Genomic DNA, 19,743 nt, shown 5'->3' on the forward strand with positions numbered 1-19,743 from the left:
GTCCAGAGAAATAATGATGCACGACAAAAGAGAGCATGGGAACCCCGAGTGAGGAGTTGAATCAACATCGAATCAATGGGAAAGTCCCCAGTGGCTTCGATTCTGATAAGATCAGACGGCACACTGCCAACTGTCAAAGTTTTTTTTTTTTCCAAACTAAGGTTAGTAGAAATTTTTATTCTAAAAAAAAGGTGGTTGTATTCTTAATTTATCGACGATATTTTTGCCATGTAAACATATAACCGCCACATCAACTCTTATTTTTTTGTCCTAGAATTTGTTTTCTCTTTTCTTATTATTGCATTCCTTGTTAGCTACATGAAGTTATTCTCATGAAAGAGGCCTTTACTCCTTGCTCCAAAAGCTAGTACAAGAAATTCACCAAGTAAAAAATAGAGCACCTATGTTGGATGAAGGACACAACCCCAAAAGTACTAAATCAAAGTTAAGAAAGGATTCGATGAATGTTGAAACGGATTTGAGGATATTACTTTTAAGTACATTATTTTAGAACAACTTAACAATGTAATCGAGTTTTTTAGTGAAATTTAATACGAAAATAAATGTACAGATGATATGATGACAACTTTTATAATGATTGTAATTTTCAATTGTTGTTTTAATTCATCGCAAATTGATTTAATATTTCTCTCCTTTCAATGGTGGTTGGTAGCAGGCTATTTTGGTGAGCAAGTGATGATAGTACGAAAGAAAAAAAAAAAAAAGGGTTATGTGGCAAATTTTTGCCGCATGTAATGTGACAGGGCATTCATACGTTAGAAAGTATCTTGTTTAAGGAATAAAAAATAAGACTACTTCCGATGGGGAATAAAAATCTTAAAGTACTCCTATTTGGAAAAAAAACTCGCCAAACTTATCAATGTAGAATAAACACGTGAGCATGCAAATGGGGCCCACGTAGCTTCAGTTTGACACGATTCACTCTATAAGACATTGGTACCTCCATCGGTCTGGGATTGAAAAGTGTTGCAGTGCAAGATTCTTTCAATGGCGAAATGACTGATATATCCTTCTGTCTCTTTTTGTGACTATTGCATCGGCTATTTTGCATCTCAAATAAGAGGGTGACGCATATGTCGAGATTTGACCTTTAAATTCATATAATTTTGAGATTTGAGCATTTGATATTTCAGATTAATTTATTTATTATAATTTTTATTTGATATTTTAAATTAATTTATTTATTATTATTTATATTTTTATGAAATATTATTTATTTTGATTTTTTTGATCTCATGATTTTATTTTATAAAAAATGTCAAAAAAAAAAGATGGTGTGAACAAAAATTATGTGAATCTTTTTATACGATCTTTCTTTTATATTCGATGTTTTTTATACTCTAGTGATTCTTTTTTTATATTCGATATGAGATTCAAAACTTCTTCTTAGATTCGTGATATTTTTTCTCACATAATTTCATGATGTCTTCATTACGGAGACTAATTATCCTGTCTACTTCTCTTAAGGTATTTGACGTAGATCGAACGTAACTCTGATACTACTTATCACAGATCGAGACTTATGCTTCAAAAACGTAACTCCAAGATCCAAGCATTCATTTATTGGGTATCTCATATTAGTCTATTTGTTATAATTTACATCATTGTATAGTATTATTTGCTCTGATCTTCATGATTTTAAGATTTTATCTTATAAAAAATATCTCATAAATAAAATAATGTGAATTATTTTATATCTCAATGATTTTTTTTTTTATATTTAATATGAAATTCAAAACTTCGTGGTACATAACATAGGCTAGGACTAAGGCGATGTTTGGTAACGGCCTTTTGGGATAACTCAGGTAAGTAACATTTGTCCGCGTGAAAGCTCGGTTATTACTTTTATTACTACCGCTTTTGCTTGGCCCACGTTTTCCATTATTAGATTACTTGCTTTAGTTTCTATCAAATTCGAGAATTGCCTTTTTTATCGTTATCCAATTTGAAACGTCCACAATAAACTAAATAATGTATGATTATATATGGAGCAGTCAAAAAGAAAATGTAATAAAATGAAAATGAATTAGAAAATTTACTCAACAAAAATTGCATCGATCTTAATTTGATTAAAATAATTAAAAATTTTGAATTAAGACAAATATGGAAAATTAAATTTAAAATAATTTGAATACAAATTTATTTGAACTAAAAAAAAATTTTAAAACAAACTTGAATACGGTTTACACTTAAAAAAATACTAAAAATATTACATCTTATATTAAATTTTTAAATAATTTGAATTAATTAAAACTTAAAATGATCAAAAATAAAAAGCTACATATTTTAGTATTGCTTTCTTTCAAATTTTCTCCCTCAATTGTTTGCCAGCTATCTAATTTGATCATCAGTCCCAAAAAATTAAAGACTGGCGTTAAAATCATTGGTTCCACGTGTTTTGGCCATTGCGTGTGAAATTATCCTAAGTAGAGGTCTATGATGTAAAATTACCGTCTTGATGTCAATGTTGCAAGCCTTGACGTTAGATTAAAACGCTTGTCGAGTTGTAGTGATTAGTGAAGGTTTTTCTTGGTTTCAATCAATCAAAAAGTACTGGCTTACAAAAAAGATTTGTCCACAATTAAATCTCAAACATTGACTAGCTAGACAAAGATTTCCGCTGATGGCCACAACACATCTCATTAGTTTTTATTTTTTAAATTCATTTATAGAATTTAAAAACATTGCATAAAAAATAAACTCAGACAAAAATCATATTAAATCACCAATGAAATATCTTTATATTTATGAATATTTTACATTCTTAATTTAATCTTTTTCTTCGGACAAAATGCAAGAATTATAAGGTTCACCAGTCGGAAGTTTCCCTGAAAATGGGCCGACTTTATATTATGTGGGATATGAGCTGTTTTATCCAACCAGTTTTGTATTAGTTCATGTTTTGAGCTGTCTTGTTTAGTACAGACTACCAATTGAGTTTTGAAATCAGCCTCTGGTGTTTATAGACTGTTTGGTCAGTGAGAAAGTGAAAAAAAAAAAAAAAGTGAGAAAATTTTTGTTGGGAAGAGTTTTTGACAATTATAAGAAGAAGTTAAATTTGACCAAGTTTTTTTGACAATGAAAAAAAGTTTTCTAGTATTGGCAATAACAAATTTTGGTGTGCAATAGCCTTATAGACATAGATTAGGGAGAGAAGAAGAAAAATGAATAAGAGAACAGAGAAGAAACAAGAAAAAAAAATGTAAAATAATTATTTTTATTTTTCAATTTAAATTTTAATAAATAGTGTTTTTTGTTATTTGTAATTTTTTTTTCTTTCAGGAATTCTACATCGGCATTAAAAATACCATGTATATTAAAATATTAACTTAAAATATTTTCAAATTCCACAATATCAATAAAAATTAATTTTTAATTCATATCACCTTCGTATCATCGACACATACCTAAAAAAAATGACATTAGAACTAATTCGAAAAGAAATCCTTAGGTTACGTCAGTCAAAAAGAAAATATATCTAATTAGATTACACTGCGATGGTAGAAGGGCTTTCTGCTGGACCTTTTCCCTCTAATCTCGAATCGACTGGTCAATGTGATTGGAATGGTGTTAAACCCAAAGATACCCTTGGACTATGGACATCTATTTGAAGCCACTTTCTAAACCCAAATTGAGATTGGCAATTTATTAGGCTTAGGCCCAATAAGGCACAATTTCTAGGCACTGATGCGCGCTGTAGCATAATTTATTAGTTCAATTATAAATTCCACAAATTTTTTGAAGTACGACAATAGTACTAATAATCTTAGGTAAATAATCATGTTAAAACTTATAAGACCGTTGAAAAATAGTATTAATTAGATTAATATTTAACGGATCTTAGCCAAGCAGTTGCTTAAATGCTTAAATGCTTAAATTATCGAAAGCAGTCGTAAAGCCCCACCTTAACAAATACTTACGACTTTTCATTTAATGAATAAAAAATAAATTATCATTCTTAAGGTAATTTTTTGGACCAATAAGCTAGCAAAAATTGTTATCCGCAATTTCTTGGAAGTTGATGTTGATAGGGGCAGAGAAGTCAAAAAAGATCGTTGCCTTTTTGAGATGGTCAAATTTCGCCCCCTTGAAGCAGGCCTTCATATACAGCAGCGGACAAAGGTTCTGCTCCCAACCATGCTTTGCTTCCTTAAAACTAATCTCCAAAAACCTCTTCCAAAACAGCAGTTAAGCCCCCACCCTTTATCGTCTGACAATAATCTTTTCTTCCTAAATTTCTTGTTTTGCTAATTGCCATGACCAGCGGACCAGCAAAATACCATGTTGTTGTCGTTTCAGGCAATAATTCCATAATCCCTTTCACTCAACAATTCGACCTCGACGATGCTATAACGATGCCGGAGAACCTTCAAGTCAGGCATCAAGCAGTCGCCCGTTTGGTTTCGGACATGCCAGCGGTTAATTGTGCAACTGGTTGTTGCTCCATTTGCATGGAAAGTTTCCCGCAATCCCAGGGATCAGCTGCTTCTAGGCAAGTCTCATGCGGCCATGTCTATCACCATAATTGTATCTTCGACTGGCTCCTGAACGGCAACAGCAACTCTTGCCCTCTTTGCCGCCATCAAATCTTCGACTGATGAAATGATATGATGATATATATACACACACATATATATATATAGCCACAGCCCACAGTCCACAGACATTTAGCTATCTAATTATCTATAGCTTCTCAATTCGGAGTATATGTCCACTCCCGATCTTTTTTTTTTTTTTTTTTTTTTTAAATTATGTAGTTGACGAAATTAAGATAAATATATTTAAAGACTTATTATATCCATTATGTATAAATTATAGTATCAACTTAAATGTTTGTTTATGCATAAACATTCTTTATTAGATTTGTGATTGATCATATATTCAGCTATAACTTACCACATTTTAAAATTGGTATAGGGAATTCAAATATTCTTAATTATATATAATCGCATTGCAATCTATTAGTTCAATGAATTTGCACCATTTGGTAATTATCTTGAATGGGCAAATATTTTTCTACAAAAGTGAAAACGAGATTAAGGGCAAAAGTCACATTTGCGTTCAATTTGCAGTGGCAAGTGGACAAGCAAACTAGCAACTGGCTGGTGGGATATCAACGGAAAGAACAAGTTGTAATCTGGAATTGCGACAATTTGACAAGATTTTTTGAACGTGATGGCTACGAATTCTCAATAGGAAAAGGTCAGTTACTTCTTTATTACAATTTTGAACATCAATTACAACATCATCAATAAAAGAAAAATATTCTTCGTTAACTAATTCAATAATGTTGTTCGGCTAAAAATTTAATATTAAGTGCACCAAAAAGAGGAAAAGCCAATAATATCTTGAAAAATAAAGAAGAAACAAAATTATATTGAATTGAAAAGTTGCACTTCAAAGTTCTACACTTGACCCATCAAAGAGTTCAAACTTCTCTGCTAAATCAAAACTTGATTGCGGTTTCCTATTTGTTTGTATGTTTGAAAGAACAAGAAAAAAAGTTATATACTTTCCCCATAAAAATACAAAATACTTTTCTCAAACACGTTACTTATTATAGACAAAAATATAGTTTTCAAAGGGAACGGAAAATGGGATCAAAGTGGCAAAATTTTCGAGTGGAGGGAGAAAAAGGGAGTGTAGCAGATAATAAAAAATAACTCATGCAAAAGAGACTGGACTTTTTGCTCCCTCGATCTAACATCAGCCATTTAGACTTGACTCTTTGTATATATATATATATTTTTTTGTTGGTTTTCGGCAAAGACTTGTGCAGTAGCAGAATTGATAGGTTTCGATTAAGCAATAAAAACTCCATAATTTGTCAGTAACTTTTCTCACCTTCAACAACATCGATCATATTAGCTGAAGAAAAATGTTGTCCTAAGTTTTTTTTTGCCGCCTACGGCTTTTTTAATCTAGGCATTCTTTTGAATTGGACATATGTGTGGTAGCTAAGCCTCCAAGAAGCTAGCTTCCTATACCCATTATTTTGTTTGGGCATTGGCTGTGTAAATTAATGGTTTTTCTCCTCCTGAATTGCTTTGCATGTTTTTCTTTTATTTTCTCATAAACTGCATGCTGTTTTTCCGACCTTGAAAATTGAGGACTTTATAAAACTTTATTGAAGAAAAAAATTCAATCAATGTCGGTTTTATATATAATAATATCATTTAAGTTTTTTTTTTTTTATTAATTAATTTTAAATTGAATATTTAATATAATATTTAAATCTAAATATTTCTTTCCTATTTATTATTCTTTACAAATTTATTACATGATAGATTTTTTTTGTGTTATGTTTACATGTGAAAGAATCTATTGAGTAATATTATCTCATATATATTTATTAGATATTAAATTTTATGTGATTTTATAACTAAATGAAATCTCTTTTAATTTATTATCATTTGATTTTAAGTTATAAGGGTAATATTATTGTTGGTTTTTATGAAATAAAAAGGTAAAGTGAACTTTACTTTTTAAATCAACCATGTGCATTATCCAATAGGCTTCCTTACGCCCATGTCTCTTTCTTCACTTTTTTAATCACTATGTAAGACATGGGAAACCCGGTCGAACGTATATCGCAAGCAAACAATTATTCATTGAAATTAAGGCCTTTTTATTTTTTTACACTTTTTGTTTTGACTATAATTGGAGGAAGGATTGACAAAATTAACACATCAATACCTGACCCCAGAAGTTAAGTTAGTCCTTAATATATAGTCTTTACCGTATCGTCAGCACAGGAATTATGCCTCCCCGACAAAAAAAACGTGCTTGACCGCAATTGCAATGAGGCTCACGAGCCATTAATTTCCAGTCTTGGTCAAGCACCCCCTATACGTACTACGCCCATATTTGGAATATTAAAATTAAAAAGAAGGAAGAAGAGACAGCAAAGGAATCATATTAACTCAAGTATGTACTAATATTAAAAGAAATTTAAGATAAATATGCTTAAATTTTAATTTAAATTAAAATAAAATAAATCGTATCAAAATTTGTATAAATAAAAATTTACAAAAAAAAAATTAAATTCAGAATTATTAACATCAACGTAAATGGATTTATTGATTAAATCAATCCATGATAGAATATAAGATTGCTGATTTAATCTCAATTCTATCAATTCTATTATGAGATTTAGACCATGCTTGGCTGATTTAGAAGAAGGTTCGTTATCGTTAATCTCAATTCTATCTTATTATTATAAGACTGAGAACGTTCGTATGCTTGGCTGCCTGCCTTTGTATAGAAAATGAAAAACTGTTTGGCCTTTTCCTTTTTCTCATAATAAGATATATTTTCTGTTTTGTTTCTGCCCATCCCTCTTACCTTGGCAGCCCCATGCATCTAACCTCCATTACTTGTCTCCATCCTTATCTGCCCTTTTTCTTAGTTTTTGTTACTCTTACTCACCAACTCATGATTGATTTGATTAGTTTAGTTTAGTTTAGTTGCCAAGATTGAAGTTTTGAAGATTCCATGAAAACAGATAGAGAAAACCCGTCCTTTTGCACAAAATGGTTAGTGGATCAGAAAATGAATATTTATCATTATAGTGTCTTCCATATTCCAACGTGTGTGTGTGTGTGTTTTTTTTCCTTTTAGAATTTGTGCTGCTGACAGGGTTTCTTGCTCTTCTATGATTTTGGAGCTTCAAACTTTAAATTTCTTTAATTTTCAAGATTTGGGTACTGCTTAAAATTTTCACTATGATGGTTTGATGGGAATTTTATTTCATTATTCTTTTTTGGTGATGAAGCTGAAATTTACTTAGCTATTGAATAGGCAAATGTAGTTGATCAATTTTATGTACTTTGTTTATGTAGGATATTCAATGAATCGATTTCCATTACTTCCATCATCTATGGCATTTTAATGGGTTGGGCTTTTTCCGCATATCTAGCCACGATGATCTATTTTTGAAGGTAGGATGAATGTTTATTGTGCTAAAAAAAAAATTGAATCTAAAAGTTCTACTTTATCCTTTTTTAAGATAAGTAATAACAATAACATCAGAAATCACAAGAATCGGAATACTCCAAGTGAATTCTCTAAAATAAAATGTGCCTTTTTTCCAAAAAAAAAAAAGAAAAAAGAAATGTACATATACAGCTGCCTAAATGCTGTGCTAAATTTATTAATGATGTCTAATTAATAAGGAAACTTCCGTTTTTAGAAATTCTTGCCTAATTTTTTTAAGTCAAATTGATAATTATGCCCTTAAATATAAAATTAAAGTTAAACTACTCCAAAAGTTATTGAGTAATTATGACCCTACTTTTTCCACTACTACTTGTTTTGTCATTTGTGGCACTAAACTTTCAATTATACATTTAATTAACCCAAGAGCTATAAATACACTGTTTATCCCCCCACTAATATAGCTACCCATGCTTAATAATTTTTACCAATGCTTTTAATTTTAGTACTAATATAATCTTTTGAAAATTACAATCTAGTATATCTATATAATTAATTCATCAACTATTACATCATAATTAAATAAATCAATTAACAAATTAAATCATAATTAATTAAGCAAATCTACAAATCAAAACTTAAAATTAAGACCTCAAGATTTTAAAATCTCATACAAACCCAATACTAATATAACTTTATTAATTAATTTGTGGGAATATGCAACCAATAAATGTATGGTCAAAATTGATTAGTCATCGCTTATAATGGTATTCAAAACGTAATTTTAGTTCTCAAAAAGGCATGATTGAGTTTTAATTAAAATTTTCATTCAATGTTTTCATTACCTATATGGAAAATTCTTTGCATTGGGGATTCGTTTTTATTGCGCTCGAATTACAAGATTGAAACCAATAAAACATCGATGCTTTTCACCGAAAAAGGACCTTCGTTGCTATGATTGTTTGAATACGTAAAGAAATAATAAAAAAATTTGAAATCTTTTTCTTCATCTCAAACCGTCAATTTTGTAAAAAAAAAAAAACCATTACATAACAACAGTTTCAATACTTGATTAAAAAGAACAGCCTTTTAATTATGAGAAATTATTTGATAAATAATAAATTTTTTAAAATTTTGTAAATGAGTTTAAAGTGAATTTTTTTAAATGAATTTTTTAAAATATATAAAAAATATATGTCACAATTTTAATTCTGTTTGTAAAATTAAAAAAATTTATTATCAATATATTTGATAATTTCTTTTTAATTATTTGCCATTATCTTTCTTTTTACTCAAAATTTTTGTCATCCATTGAATGAGCTAATAAATAATAAATACATATAGAGTGGTTATAAATAAATCCGCCAGTGTCCCACCGTTTAAAATTTTTTTTATTAGAATGCAAATGCAAATGATCAAGATTTTCCACCATTGATTATAAAGGTCGTACATTTGGAAAAAGTAGAGATTTTTAAATATGGTATATGGAAATTAAGTTGGAACTCTAAGAAAATTGGAAAAAATAAAAGTTTGACTGATAAAATTAATTAACCTTTTGTTATTAATTATAATTTCCAACTTTTCTTTCGAAAGTAAATTGCATCTTGATTCTTGAATCTAATATTAAATTTTTTTAATTTAATGTTATATTTTTATATTATGAAGCACGAAATTAATAATATTTTTTTAAAACTCTTTTGTCTCAAATTTTTAAAAAATAAATTTTAAATAATATAATTTTAGGTAAAAAGAAAAAAAAAAAGTCTTTGCGTTTGTCAAAATGTCAAATTACCAAAGTAGGGTTACGTGGAGATTGTGGAAACCAAGTGAGGTTCCCACTTAGATTATCGACAAGTTACCGTTGTTCTCTATATTCATCCAACCGTAAATTCTCATCTTGAGTTTCGAAACTTAAATCCTTAGTAATTATAGAAACAAAACCACAACAACAAAGCTACGCCAAGATAAAATGGAGATGAATCAGAACCAAAATGGAGCCGAAGATCCGACCAAAGTGTCAACCCTCTATTGTATCGATCTCTCTAATCCTGATATTCACCAATCCGTCTCTTTACTCAAGCAGGTTTCTATTTCCCTCTCTACTTTTTTATTGTTCCTTTGGCTTCTATGTTTTTGTTGTACTTGTCATTTGAATTATTATTATTTTTTGTATTCTTTTGATGATTTGAAGTTGATATTTTGATATCTTGTTGATTATTCAGATAACCCCAGAATTAAAGTCTGGGTTTTTTTTGGTGGGTTTAGGCTTGTTTGGATTGTGGGTTTTTCTATGTGGTAAACCATGGGGTAAGTCAGGAATTCATGGATGAAGTATTTGCTCAAAGCAAGAACTTTTTTCATTTGCCATTAAATGAGAAAATGAAAGTTTTGAGGAATGAAAAACATAGAGGCTACACTCCCGTGCTTGATGAGCTTCTTGACCCTGATAATCAATTGCATGGTCAGCAACTCTTTCTTTTTAGTGATTGTATTTTTTTCGACTGCATTATCTGCTTTACCAGTCATATTGATCATTGGTGAAATAGTTTATATGGAACCAAAGTACCAGCTTTTCTTTCTGGTGGGCTAGCAGGAGACTACAAAGAGGGGTATTACATAGGTGTGGAAGTGCCTGAAGATGATCCTGAAGCTGAAAAGCCTTTTTATGGTCCAAATGTTTGGCCCGCTGATGGTAAAATATATTGGACTTCATTGATTGGTTTTCTTGCAAGACCTGTTTGAAAGAATGCTTCAACAATTTTTTTTTTTTTTTAACTTTTGGCTCTGGTTAGGTGTTTTGCCTGGATGGAGGCAGACTATGGAGAAATTCCATCACGAGGCATTGTAAGTGATAAGCTAGCATTTTATTAGGTTTCTATGCGTTTTATGATACACGTGTGAAGAAAATAGGCTAATAAGATTCTATTTTTCTTCTTTAATTGCAATTAGGGAGGTGGCAAAAGCAGTTGCAAGGGTCATAGCACTTGCACTTGACCTAGAGGTTGATTTCTTTGATAAGCCTGAGATGCTTGGAAAGCCTATTGCCACCCTGCGCTTACTACACTATGAAGGTGGAAGAAATTGGAATGCGATTATTTGATCTTGGTGTCATTGTACAGTTGATGAAAGTCATTATATGAACTTCATAATATGTTCAGGTCAAATTTCTGATCCCTCAAAAGGAATATTTGGAGCTGGAGCACATTCTGACTATGGATTGATTACACTCTTGGTAACAGATGATGTTATGGGTCTGCAAGTATGAACATTGCTGTAACATGTGACTATATTACCATTACTTTGCCCACTTGACTAGTTAAAATAAAGTTTGTATGATTTTTGCAGATATGCAAGGATAAAGATGCAAAACCTCAGGTATGGGAGTATGTGGCACCAATAAAAGGGTAGGACACTGATGGCTAGCAGAAATTTGAGATTTTAGGTTAAATTGTAGACATGTAGTGCATATGCAATGGTTTTACTGTCTGGGTCTTGGAAGCTGCAACTGCCTTCATGTTGGATGCTGAATTTGGACCCAATATCAACTCTTAAATGATTGATTTCCAGTTGCTTGCTACAACTAGGTTGCTATCATCATTTTTCCTGTTATTTTCTTAAATTTCTATCCTTGCATTGTTCTGCTAATCAATTAATCTGGTCTTGCTTTCCATGTACTAAGTTTAATTTAATCACTAATAATCGTAGCATATGACATGCTTAAAATGTGGCTTATCTTCTTACAGAGCTTTTATAGTCAATCTTGGGGATATGTTGGAGCGTTGGAGCAACTGCCTATTCAAGTAATGTGGAACTTTCTGTGGTATCTATGGTCCAAATTGCATTTTATTAAGATGACAGTAAAAGATAAATGATACTAGATTTTAAGAGGCTCCCATATTGTTCAACATTTACTACATAACTTAAGACTAATTTTAGTACTCCACTTTGCCTTTTACTTTTAAGTTATGCAGATTTATTATATTGACAAATTTAAAGCATAGAACTATTGTCTAAGGCTGTCATGTCTATTGATCTAGAGCAAATATAACTCCATTATTTCTTGGTTCTTTTGTATTATTATATGTACAGAAGGTTACTTAGTGAAAGCTGCCCTATAGTAACTTTGAGCTTTATTGGCTCACGATTTTTATTGTTTTGTGACATTTTTACACTTATTCATCATTTAAAAAATTTTTACACTTTGAATTTACACTTTCTTTTCTTTTCTTAACCAAATATTTGGTTTTTGTTTGAACTCAGGTCCACTTTACACAGAGTTTTAGGGAATGGTCAAGAGAGATATTCTGTAAGGCCCCTTAACTTTTTAAACCTTTCTTTATCATCCAGGCTTTAAGGCCTTTCACAGCCTTTTAGATGATTTCATGATTGAACAGATCTTCTAAGATGTCTTCATGTTATGATATTTGGTTGTTCCGATATATTCATTCTGTGATACTCTTTTCTATGTATCTTGCCCGACTTTTAATGCTGGTTAATGCTGGTTATATAGTTATTCTTTGATGAACTTGTTCTTTGCCGATGTGGCCAACTGTCTTTGGGAACTAAATGCAAGCAGGGTAACTTTGCCTACTAGAAATTTGAAATTAACCTTTCTACGAACTCTTGTTACTCTATTGAGTTGACTCCATTTGATCTTTTCAGACTTCACTAAAATGAACTTAACTATTCTATGATTGGTGTATGTCATCAAGTAGGCTAAAATTGGTTGACATGAAAAGACAGGTTTTAACTGGTATTTTCATCTTGGTTTTTCTTATCGTTTGCCTTTATAGTTGAAATTTTTGGCTTAGTTCCTTGATTTTTTTTATTAATATTCTTTTTGCAAGTTTCTTTCTAGTTATTCTTGCTTGGAATTTTCTTGGGGACGTGTTGTCTTAGTAACTTCTAACATATAACCTTTTGAAGAAAATTAAGGTTTGTCTCTTGTTTCTGACGGCAGATTGCATACTTTGTGGAACCTAGTCATGAATGTCTTGTTGAATGTTTGCCAACTTGCAAATCAGAAAAAAATCCTCCCCAGTAAGTCTTAGTTTCGAAGTGTTTTAATAATAGATAATAAGCATTGAAGTCCATTCCACCCCCACCCTCCCCACGCCCTTTTAGACCTTAGTTGCAATGACATTCGTGTCTTGTTTTATCTAACACACCATTTCTAATTGAACTGCTGCATGTACTCTAACCAGGTTTCCCCCAATTAGATGCGACACATACCTAAGCCAACGTTACAAGGACACTCATGCTGATTTAAGTGTATACAACAAACATCAAACTTGAAGTCCTTACTGAATTTGTAATTTTCATAATACAAGGAGCATATCGATTTGCATTTGCTTTATATCAAACATTAGAAAGTCTGTTTTACTCTCATGTAGATGTATTACAGTAATAGGGTTATGATTCCTAATAAAGTTATTATGTTGCAAGATTCAGAAAGGAACCTATTTTATCTATTTTCTCTTTAGCTGGCTTTTCTCCATTGAACAGTAGATTACAATCACAAAGCAAAATTACCTGTCATTTGTCCCTAAAGCGTCACAGCTGTATGCAATCTTCATAAAAAAGATAAAGCAGTAGTAGGTCGAGTAAAACCAATAGTAGATTACTTCGAAAAGGGAAAGAAAGATGTTTATGTACCCTGGAGTCCACAGTAACCTTGCAGTTTCGAATATTTAAATAGGTGCTTGGAAATTCAAGTATTTTAAGTTCTATTCCCATTATCTTGCGTTAAAGAGGAAAACCCATCAGCTGCCAACAAAGGCCTGAAATGGCCCTTTGCAATGGAGGATGTGTCTCCATTTATACCTTGGGTCAATGAGGTTAGAGACAGCTAAAACATGCTGCCCACCTCGTAAAAAATATAATTTAGGCATCGAAAAGTCTAACCAAACTGATCGGCGAGATGCTAAGAGAAAAATCAGATGGGATAACATGGAAAGGTAATTTACAGTTTTACACTACTTTGTATTATTGGGCTTTTGCAAAACATAAACATACAAACATCTTATTATCTCAAACACTAAATGGTACGAGTTAAAATTTCCCAACCCGAAGTCATATTTTTACTTGACCTTATTCATTAGGCATCAAGCGACATACAACGAGCTTCAAGATGAAAACCTCTGACCATTTACCGGAAACTTCGGTAGACGGGAGAGTACATGCAACTCTCAGCATATTTCAAAAGATTCACAGGACGAGGGAGACGTGTTGCCACACCTATAGAAAGCATAATTAGAAATAATGTCTTGCTTAAGAGATGAAACAACAACAATTTTTGTCTTTAAATCTACTAGAAATGTCACTCACCAAGTTCATATGCCTTAGCAGCCACGTTAGCAGCTATGTTAGCTGAAATTTTCCTTATATTAGAGAAAGGTGGGTAGATGAGCCCCTTGTCATAGTTTTCCTCAGACACTTGCTTAGCCAAGGCTTCCGCTGTTATAGAACACAGACAAGAAAAGTATACAGTTAATTCCTCGGCAACTTATCGATGCTTAAACTCATGTCAAGACTTTGAATCATAATCATAGTGAACTTCAGTATGTATCTGCTATTAAGATTTGTCTCTCGTTTGGAGATAACGTATCAAAAGAATGCCACAAAGTACAGAAATTTCAGTTTAGCGAACGAAAAGAAAAGGCAGGACAGCTTATATCAGTAATTTTGTTCTTAAATTTCTGCCTACTTACAGGCTGCCAGAAGCATGTCATCATGAACACGAATTGCTCCAGAGATGACCAGACCCAAACCAAATCCTGGGAAAATGTAAGCATTATTGGCCTGAATTGACAGAAGAAAGCACAGAGCTCAGTCCCTGATATTTAACAGATATCCCATATGGGAGAATTTGCCAACATATATTAAACAATCAAATAATGGTTGGACCTGGCCAGGAACAAAAAGTTTGCCATTGTATTCAAAGGGATCAAATGGACTACCACTAGCAAAAATTGCACGGCCCTGCAAGATGCAGGCAACAAATAATAAGAAAGAGATTTGGAAGCAAATAGGGCACTCAAAACTTCCCTATAGCATTTTTACTTTAGTTATGAGGTCTAAGAAACGATTAAGAGTTTTACCTGACTCCAAGTATAAGCTTCTTCGGCTGTGCACTCTGATTGTGAGGTTGGATTGGAGAGAGCCATAATAAGAGGTTTCTGCATGCAGCATATATTTACAACAACGTAAACCTTTTTCTGGCAGACACAGTTTTAACAGAAGCCTATAGATATGACATTTTCTTGCTTATTGGCAGAATGAATAAGTGAAGTACCTCATTGAAGGAGGCCACGGTTTCAATTATTTCCTTTGTAAAAGTTCTTCCCACTCCAGATGATCCAATCAAAACTGTTGGCTTGATTGCCTGAAGAAGTGAGAGAAAAATAAGAACCAAAAATTACTTTTAAAATGCGGAAGTAAGCAATGTTTCTCTTACCTGGACAGCACCTAATAGATTCTTAACAGGTTCATGTTCATGTGCCCATGGTTTCTTGAAGTGTTGAAGTGAGTCTTTACGAGAACTAACAATCAGTCCCTGAAAGATAATTCACAGGCTCCATAGGTGAAAAGGGATACCCATAAGATATATATATATATATAATTACCAAGCTTATCTATACCTTTGAGTCCACAAGCCAGATCTTCTTACGGGTCTCTTCCAAGGGAGCTTTTGTCTACACGTGTGACAGAAAAACCACATCCAGCTTAATGATCATATCACTCCAAACACTACAATGGAATTTAGAATAAACTAAAAAGATCTGCAAATGTTAATAGTATGCTATTACCTGCTTTGACATCTCAAGAGCTATAAGCTCTGCTATACCAGTCCCAGCCTGCAACAGTGTGACAAAAGCAAGTGTAAGTGACTCGATTAATACAGACTGCTGAAGATTAGAGAGGTACCTTAAATTGATCCATTCAAAGTTAAATCATGTTGCACAGAGAGCATTATTTCTTTCTTATCAATTATTTCAGCATTTTGCTCCCTTCCCCTTCAGCAAATGATTAAAATAATGATGACGCAGAGATCAAAGTCTTACTTCTCCAGCACCAAGGAACAAGAATCTGTGGTCAGCTAGAGTACCACCAATCAACTTCAATGCTGCAACGACCCCAGCAAGAACAACAGATGCTGTCCCCTGCAATAAAAGTGATGGTAGATAAAGAAAGCGTAAACAATTATAAGGAGGGAGCTACATATAATGCTGCTACTAGCTCTTACCTGTATATCATCATTGAAGACAAGGTGCGTTGTGCCATATTTTGCAAGCAATGTAAAAGCATTATGATTTGCAAAGTCTTCAAACTGTGTAATATCAAAAGAATTAGACATGGTTAGAGAAATGCAAGAAGAACATCAAATCCTGAAAGTTTTATGAATAAAAAAGGAAGTCTCCAAAGCATGAATACCTGTATAAGAACTTTTTCCCCATAGTTCTGCTTGACAGCAGTCATGAACTCGTGTAACAAGTCAGCGTATTCCTGGAATGTAGTAAAAAATAACCTCAGTGTAAAATAAGTTATGTTCATAATGATTATGCTACTGAAATCTACCTACCTGCCCAGTTGCCCTTCTTTGTTTAAGTCCGATGTAGAACTCATCCTTCAACAATGCCTCATTATTTGTGCCCACATCGATGGTCACAGGCAAACACTATAAAGCATAATCAATCACTATGAGAGTCAGAGGCTCAGAACTACAGCGGCACCATTACAATTGCTATTTATATTCAAATTTTATTTCCACTCCTTTAACTATGTCAAACTGCAGCTTAAGAACTACAAATGTAGATCTCAAGCACAACAACTGAAGAAATTCAGGAGAAAAGACACATTGGAAATGCTTACCGCAGAAGGACGAACCCCTCCAAGTGCTGTGTATAAAGACAATTTTCCAACTGGAATTCCCATCCCCTAAATTTCCAACAGAATAAAACACAATAGGATAGAATCCCAAAACTGCAATTTAAACTAACTACCAATTAAAATGTTTCTAATTGAAGAAATGTCTTCACACAATTTACCTGACAACCAAGATCCCCAAGCCCCAAAATACGCTCACCATCAGTTACAACAATAACTTGAATACTCCTTTCAGGCCAGTTCTTCAAGACATCAAGAACTTTTCCCCTGCACGTTGTTAGCAGGTTAAGTCGAAGCCAATCTACTTGGAGATTCAAATTTACACAACGAAACTAAACATTCATACTTCTCTTTCAAGCTTATGTAGAGACCCTGAGGACGCCTGAAGATGCTTCCATACTTCTGGCAAGCTTCACCTACAGTTGGAGTATAGACAACTGGGAGCAACTCCTCAACATTATCAATTAGAAGCTTGTAAAACAGTCTTTCATTCCTTTCCTATTAACAGTGAAGACAAAGAACTTAGTCAGTCATTTCCTTCTCCTATGAACTGATCAGGAACAGTTCTTTTCCACATCATTCATTACGAAAATTGATCTGTTTATTGCTAATATCATCAACTTCAAAGGCTAACGTGAATATAATTAAGGTTAAAAGAGAGACCTGAAGTTCCATCATGGCCATATACTTTTGCAGTGGAACTTGATATTTCCGGATACTGGCCATCAATTTTTTCTCCTGGGTTTTAGAATAAAATTTAAAAATTAATTTATACTACTTCTCAAAAGCAAACATGTTTGTGCAAAAAGGTCTTGCAATTAGCGTAAACCTGAAGCTGTTGAGTGACAACAGTAGGAGGCAGTAAACCACGCAAGTAGTGAGAATCCCTCTCTGTCTCAGTGAATGCAAGCCCTTTGTTATGGTGTGGATCCCTCAACAATGAATATCCACTGCACCATGGAATAGTAATACTACTTTCAGTTAACATTCAGAACCAAAAACAACAACCTTTTTTCCGATTTCTTCCAATCCTACTTAATGGTTTTAACGATCATTTTCATTTCTATTATCATCATAAATTGGAAGTAAATTAAACCAAATCAAATGATGTTTGATCACCGATCATACATGAAAACATACTAAAACATAAACAAAAGTTTCATGAAAAAAAAAAAGAAGAAGAAGAAGAAAGGTGACCTGGCTACAGAGTAAGTCCAGGGGGTGAGAAGCTGGTCCTCAGTGGCACAATCCTCACCATAGACATCCTCAACACCGCCACCAACGGTAGATTTGGGGTCCATGTCAAGCACAGATTCCCCGCCTCTCATCTCCTTCATGGTGCTCTCCATCCTTTCCTCTATATTGATTCAGCTGATACTATTACTACTATTTTTTCTGTGAGTCTGAGACATCCAACTGGATATATTACAGATAAATAATCAATCCCCAGAACTTTAAAAAAACACATGGGTTAGCTGTTTTCAGTGTGCCACTTCAATTTTAGCATTAATCAAAAGTCAAGTTGAAGACTTTAAAATAATCAACGTCATTGTCATGCACCTAGAACTTGAAAACAGTGAACTGTTTTCAATGCAGTAAGACCCCATGTGGACACAAATAGTAACTCGTTCATGAACATAAGATTTTTTTTTTTTTTTGGAAGACAGATAGAGAAGTGATGTTTATCTTTATGAGATTAAGACAAATAAGAAATGGTTAGTGTAGCGTACAAAAAAAATGTTGTTAGGACAACAGGAGTACTAATTTCAGCTAAGATGAGACGGAAGGGTTCTTGTCTTTGTTGGAAAGCTCGAATCATCTGAACTCTGAACTACAAAAATATTTTAGAAATAACGTTTGTGTTTAGGATAGAACGTGGAAGTAGGCAACTAAGCTCCATATTTAATACGTAAAATTTTTAAATAACGGAAAATAGGGAGAGTGGGTGGGAGGAGAGGCGGCTAATTGGCAGATTTGGACCGACGTGGTGGCTAAGTGGTGATGGTGGGTGGCGGAGGTTGGTCACATGTCAACAAGGGATTGCTGGCGGTGGGGACTGCGAACGTGCATGTCTTGCTGATTTTTAGCACATTTGACTCTTTTCAGGTCCATGATTTCAGTATATCAATTGGAATATACTAGCTTTTTTTAATAATAGAAAATAATTTTAAATGTTTTCAAAATTAAATGTATATTTTTTAATTTTAAAATTATTTTTCTAAAATATCATTATATGATTATTAACAATATATAATATATCAAATATAAATTTTAATACAAATAAACCTTTCAGGACCATTCAGTTTTGTTTTGTTCTTTTGCACATTTTCTATCCTCTCTTGACATGTTTCACTTTCTTGTCTTTGTTTCATCAATTTTATTTTTGTTTTCTTTATCTGACAAGACATAAAGCTACTAATAACCGATGGGTTTGGATAAGACTTGAAAAGTAGATAGCAAACAAGCTACAAGTTAAAACTTACAACCAATTGATTCTTCGACAGCCGCCTGGACCTGGCGGGTTATGATAAGTTTCGTGACGCCTATTGCCTGCCTACCTTATGCATTTCTTTTGGCTTGAAAAGGGCAAAAACTACGGTCCCCCACACTATCTCGACATTTCTGCAAAAAAGTCAACATTTTCGGGGCTTCCTCCACAATTAAAAGGTAAAACTCATACATCAGGGAGATGATAAACTACATATATATACACATTATATTACGTTTCTTCTTAACTTGAAAGTTTGAAACAATACGCTATTACACACAACATTTAGTTCAAGTAGGGAAGTCGGCAAACATTTTAAAATGTTTGATTTTGGGTATCGAAAGATGGTTTGATTCATGGCGCGGACGATAACTTTTGCTTCTTTGGTAAAGACAATGGGCATGACCTACGTA

General features: G+C 32.7%; 2 protein-coding genes across 7 annotated transcripts; one reads left to right on the forward strand and one right to left on the reverse strand.

The window, feature by feature from the left end:
* Positions 1-9,831: 9,831 nt before the first annotated feature.
* Positions 9,832-13,410, forward strand: LOC111286065 (kihadalactone A synthase LFS-like). Of its 6 annotated transcripts, none has more exons than XM_022875844.2 (11): positions 9,832-10,039; positions 10,222-10,417; positions 10,550-10,648; positions 10,749-10,800; positions 10,906-11,027; positions 11,115-11,215; positions 11,302-11,360; positions 11,700-11,756; positions 12,217-12,262; positions 12,917-12,996; positions 13,161-13,410. In XM_022875844.2, exons 1-11 carry the CDS (start codon positions 9,926-9,928, stop codon positions 13,249-13,251), a joined length of 1,017 nt encoding a protein of 338 aa, XP_022731579.1. In that variant the 5' UTR covers positions 9,832-9,925; the 3' UTR covers positions 13,252-13,410. The 6 variants fall into 6 exon arrangements, 5 of the variants coding, with proteins under 5 accessions (XP_022731579.1, XP_022731582.1, XP_022731581.1 ...); XR_002689795.2 differs by having other exon boundaries at positions 9,843-10,039; positions 11,302-11,331; XM_022875848.2 differs by having other exon boundaries at positions 9,870-10,039; positions 10,179-10,417.
* A 470-nt stretch (positions 13,411-13,880) lies between these two features.
* LOC111286064 (NADP-dependent malic enzyme) lies at positions 13,881-18,247 on the reverse strand. The gene is made up of 19 exons (XM_022875843.2): positions 18,040-18,247; positions 17,672-17,792; positions 17,506-17,580; positions 17,189-17,340; positions 17,004-17,109; positions 16,828-16,893; positions 16,538-16,633; positions 16,390-16,461; positions 16,202-16,285; positions 16,020-16,118; positions 15,765-15,812; positions 15,597-15,650; positions 15,413-15,511; positions 15,251-15,340; positions 15,057-15,134; positions 14,863-14,937; positions 14,667-14,757; positions 14,284-14,412; positions 13,881-14,193 (listed from the first exon to the last, which is right to left on the reverse strand). Exons 1-19 carry the CDS (start codon positions 18,189-18,191, stop codon positions 14,105-14,107), a joined length of 1,776 nt encoding a protein of 591 aa, XP_022731578.2. The 5' UTR covers positions 18,192-18,247; the 3' UTR covers positions 13,881-14,104.
* Between the last annotated feature and the right edge of the window lie 1,496 nt (positions 18,248-19,743).

The sequence above is a fragment of the Durio zibethinus genome, chromosome 6 (assembly GCF_047325235.1).
Source record: "Durio zibethinus cultivar Kanyao isolate XHJ-2024 chromosome 6, ASM4732523v1, whole genome shotgun sequence".
Lineage (NCBI taxonomy): Eukaryota > Viridiplantae > Streptophyta > Magnoliopsida > Malvales > Malvaceae > Durio > Durio zibethinus.

What these genes read in the sequence shown, in the direction of transcription:
- LOC111286065 (XM_022875844.2), top strand. Translation starts at nt 9,926, where the DNA reads ATGGAGATGAATCAGAACCAAAATGGAGCCGAAGATCCGACCAAAGTG. An exon ending in AAATTCCATCACGAGGCATT is followed by an intron (nt 10,801 to 10,905) that starts GTAAGTGATAAG and finishes AATTGCAATTAG; the next exon opens with GGAGGTGGCAAAAGCAGTTG. An exon ending in TATGTGGCACCAATAAAAGG is followed by an intron (nt 11,361 to 11,699) that starts GTAGGACACTGA and finishes ATCTTCTTACAG; the next exon opens with AGCTTTTATAGTCAATCTTG.
- LOC111286064 (XM_022875843.2), bottom strand. Translation starts at nt 18,191, where the DNA reads ATGGAGAGCACCATGAAGGAGATGAGAGGCGGGGAATCTGTGCTTGAC. An exon ending in AAAGAAGGGCAACTGGGCAG is followed by an intron (nt 16,462 to 16,537) that starts GTAGGTAGATTT and finishes ACTACATTCCAG; the next exon opens with GAATACGCTGACTTGTTACA. An exon ending in TGACATGCTTCTGGCAGCCT is followed by an intron (nt 14,413 to 14,666) that starts GTAAGTAGGCAG and finishes GTTCTATAACAG; the next exon opens with CGGAAGCCTTGGCTAAGCAA.